This window comes from Myotis davidii, unplaced genomic scaffold (assembly GCF_000327345.1).
Source record: "Myotis davidii unplaced genomic scaffold, ASM32734v1 scaffold221, whole genome shotgun sequence".
Classification (NCBI taxonomy): Eukaryota; Metazoa; Chordata; class Mammalia; order Chiroptera; family Vespertilionidae; genus Myotis; species Myotis davidii.
In genome coordinates this window covers 7,606,708-7,609,847 of record NW_006293349.1, presented here as the reverse complement: position 1 = coordinate 7,609,847, position 3,140 = coordinate 7,606,708, and the positions used below count along the sequence as shown (strand labels likewise).

General features: G+C 50.4%; 1 protein-coding gene across 1 annotated transcript in view; it reads left to right on the top strand.

Annotated features, from left to right (window-relative positions):
• Positions 1–3,140, top strand: part of RFTN2 (raftlin family member 2) — a 41,492-nt gene that overhangs the window by 36,172 nt on the left and 2,180 nt on the right. The window contains exon 8 of the mRNA XM_006767086.2: positions 638–716. Coding sequence (XP_006767149.1) covers positions 638–716 — 79 coding nt within the window. The remainder of the gene's footprint in view (positions 1–637; positions 717–3,140) is intronic.

Here is a 3,140-nt window from a genome sequence, read left to right as displayed (position 1 = left end):
GAGCCAAACCGGTTTCGGCAAATATATATATTTAAAAAAATTTTTTTTAAAAGATAGTACATTTCGGTATCTTAAGTCTTTGAGACGCTATGCAGCGACTAAGAATCTGATCACAGTGCGCAAACAAGGAAAGGGTGTTACCTGAAGAGCATAGAACGGAAATGCAAATATGTGACGGTTACAGACACACAGAAGCACATATGTGATAAGGACTAGAAGGGGACATGGAGATGAAAATAGTGATGTTAGCATGTGAGGTTACAAGTTTTCAACATTCACGTTTTCTTTTGTCATGACCACATTCAGTTTTGTTTTGTTAATCCTCACCCCAGGATATTGTCCCATTGATTTTTAGAGAGAGAGGAAGGGAGAGGATAGAGAGAGAAACATCAATGAGAGAGAAACATCATCCATCGGCTGCCTCCTGCACATCCCCTCCTGGGGATCAAGCCCACAACCCAGGCATGTGCCCTGACCAGGAATCGAACCGTCAACCTCTTGAGCAACTTGTTTCCTAAACTCATCTTCCAGGAATTGCTTTTTATACCTCTGCGATTAACCAAATAAATGTTCTCTTACAGTTAAAAAAAAAGAATTACTACTCCACAAGGACTAACGCTGTTGTTCTAATTTGCAGCGAAGGGAATTTGGCTACAAAGCAGGTGGTGTTTCTTCAGAGACCCGCTCTGTGGAATTCAGCGGCACAGACCCCGGAAGTGAGTAATATGGTGCCCTGTGGGCTGGATGTGACGCTGGAGCATCTAATCCTAACACCCATTTAATGCCAGATGGGGGGCGCAGGTGGGAGGTGTGGTGTGGATATGGAATAGTCTGCTCACCCGAGGCATGCGAGTGCAGGCTGCCCGCCCGAGCCGGTTCCCAGGGTCTGGGATGGCCACTCAGAACGGGCCACTGTGGTGGGAGGGTCACTTTGAGCTGAAGGTGATCAAGCGGCAGCAGATGGAGGAGGAACCGCTACCCCCCTCCTTTCTGACAAGGAGCAGGTGTGCATGTCCTGAGGCAGGCGGCTCCCTCTCCTGCACCAGGACCAGGAGAAGACCATTGCCAGAGGTGACCCCATCCCTGGGGACCCACGGATGAGTCTGCTTAACAAGCTCCCTCAGTGGCCCTCTCCTCCACGCCGTGTCTTAAAGATGTTTCCAAAACAGTAATAGACTTACACCTGCGCCCTGGCTGGGTGCTCAGTGGCTAGAGCCGCGGTCTGAAGGGTCCCGGGTTCAATTCCCATCAAGGGCACATGCCCAGATTGTGGGCTCCATCCCCAGTAGGGGGTGTGCAGGAGGCAGCCGATCAATGATTCTCTCTCATCATTGATGTTTCTCTCTCCCTCTCCCTTCCTCTCTGAAATCAATAATGAATATATATTTTTTTTAAATAATAAGATAAAACAAGAAATACTGTGCTCAGTGGAAAGGTGAGCTGCACACACCCGTGTGCAAATGCAAATACATAGCTATTTAGAGAAGAAAACAGTGAAACCCACCACATTTAACAGTGGTTTCTCTGCAAGATGGGGTTGTGGGTGTGTTTTGCCAGGCTTTCCACGCTGCACGTGTATTCGGTAAAATACCTGGAAATGTTCCTTTGGGAACACACAGGTTACCTCGCCTCGTATTGTGGGTGCGTGTGGGTGAGATGCGTAGAGAGAATACGGTGAAACGCTGGGACTCCAGCTGGAGGCCAGCCTTTCCCTGCCCATGGACAGGCCCTGCCTGCTTTCTGGGCCAGGTCCATCCTCTGTCGAGTGAGGAGTTCGAGGAGGTGCTCTCCCAGGCCGGCCAGGCTGCAGGCTCCTGCACACTCAGTCCTCAGACCCTGTGATTGGATTGCTCGGAAAGGCTATTTTCACATGGAGAGGCAGCTGATCGATGTTTCTCTCTCATCGATGTTTCTAACTCTCTATCCCTCTCCCTTCCTCTCTGTAAAAAATCAATAAAATATATTTAAAAAAAAAAAAAGAGTCCCGGGGTAAAAAGGGGAAGTGTTCTGAAATCATTTGTAGAGTCCCGTGGGAGGCACTTGTCACCTTCCAACACTTGGCATTACATGTGGTGGCCGTTTACTTAACACTCACCTAAAACTGAATGGCTATGAATGTCGCGTCGCCCTGAATAGTAACCGGTTTTACTAAGGAAGTTCGCGTTGGTGTGTGAGAGCCGGCCTCTGTCGGGGGGACACAATCGGGAGCTTATTGCAGAAGTTACTGCTGGCTTGGTGCTGAGGAGGCAGGAAAGGATCGCCGCCAAGTGCCCCGGCCCTCGCCCTCCCGTTTGCATTCATTCAGCGTTGGGAGGGCGTTCCAGATGAATGGGGCTTTATGCACGTGGGAAAGGGCGCCGGCAGCCAGGCCTGAGAAAGGAGGCCCGTCTGGCAGGGCCCCGTCGGGCTGCCTGCAGCCTAAAGGCTGGCTCCTCGCCGGCCAGCAGGAGGCCCAGTGCCAGGAGAACAGGCCATTCTCACACCCTGTGCCCGGGTAAGAGGAAATCTGCCAGCTCCACTCCGTGCATTAAACTCAATGCATTTGGTGAATGAGAAGGAAAAGGAAGAGGGTTTGCAATCTAGTGTTTGCCTTGGATGCATTCGAGGGGGCGCTGGGGCATGTCCGCACGTCCCAACTGCGTCTGATTCAGGACTCGAAGCTGGGCCTTTGCTTGGGGGAGCGGGCCCACTGTGGGCTTTTCCCGTGAGCTTGCCCGAGGGCTCGTCTTCCTGCACAAACCATCCCCTAGACAGCGGCTATGTTCCCCCAGAGCCCACAAAGTCCACTTTAATAAAGCTGTTTGCTTTATGTATTTGCCCTGAATCAGTGGAAAATATTTGTGTAGTTCAGCTGGACTATGGGTTAGCCAGCTTTTGCAATACTAGCCTGGCCATCTGACTTCCGGGGTTTTCCCCTAAGAATTTTCTAATTTTAGCTCTTACTTTTAAGAAAATGTAATCCTAGTTCTCAAATAACATATAAATGGACTTTCAGCAAACAGCTTCTTTGTGAACTGGGAAATTACTGTGCTTTCTAAATGTGTCCCTTCTCCCTGGCGAGTGGGGGCTCAGCTGGTTGGAGCGTCTTTCCGGTCCTGGATTGATTCCTGGTCAGGGCACATACGGGAGGCAGCTGATCG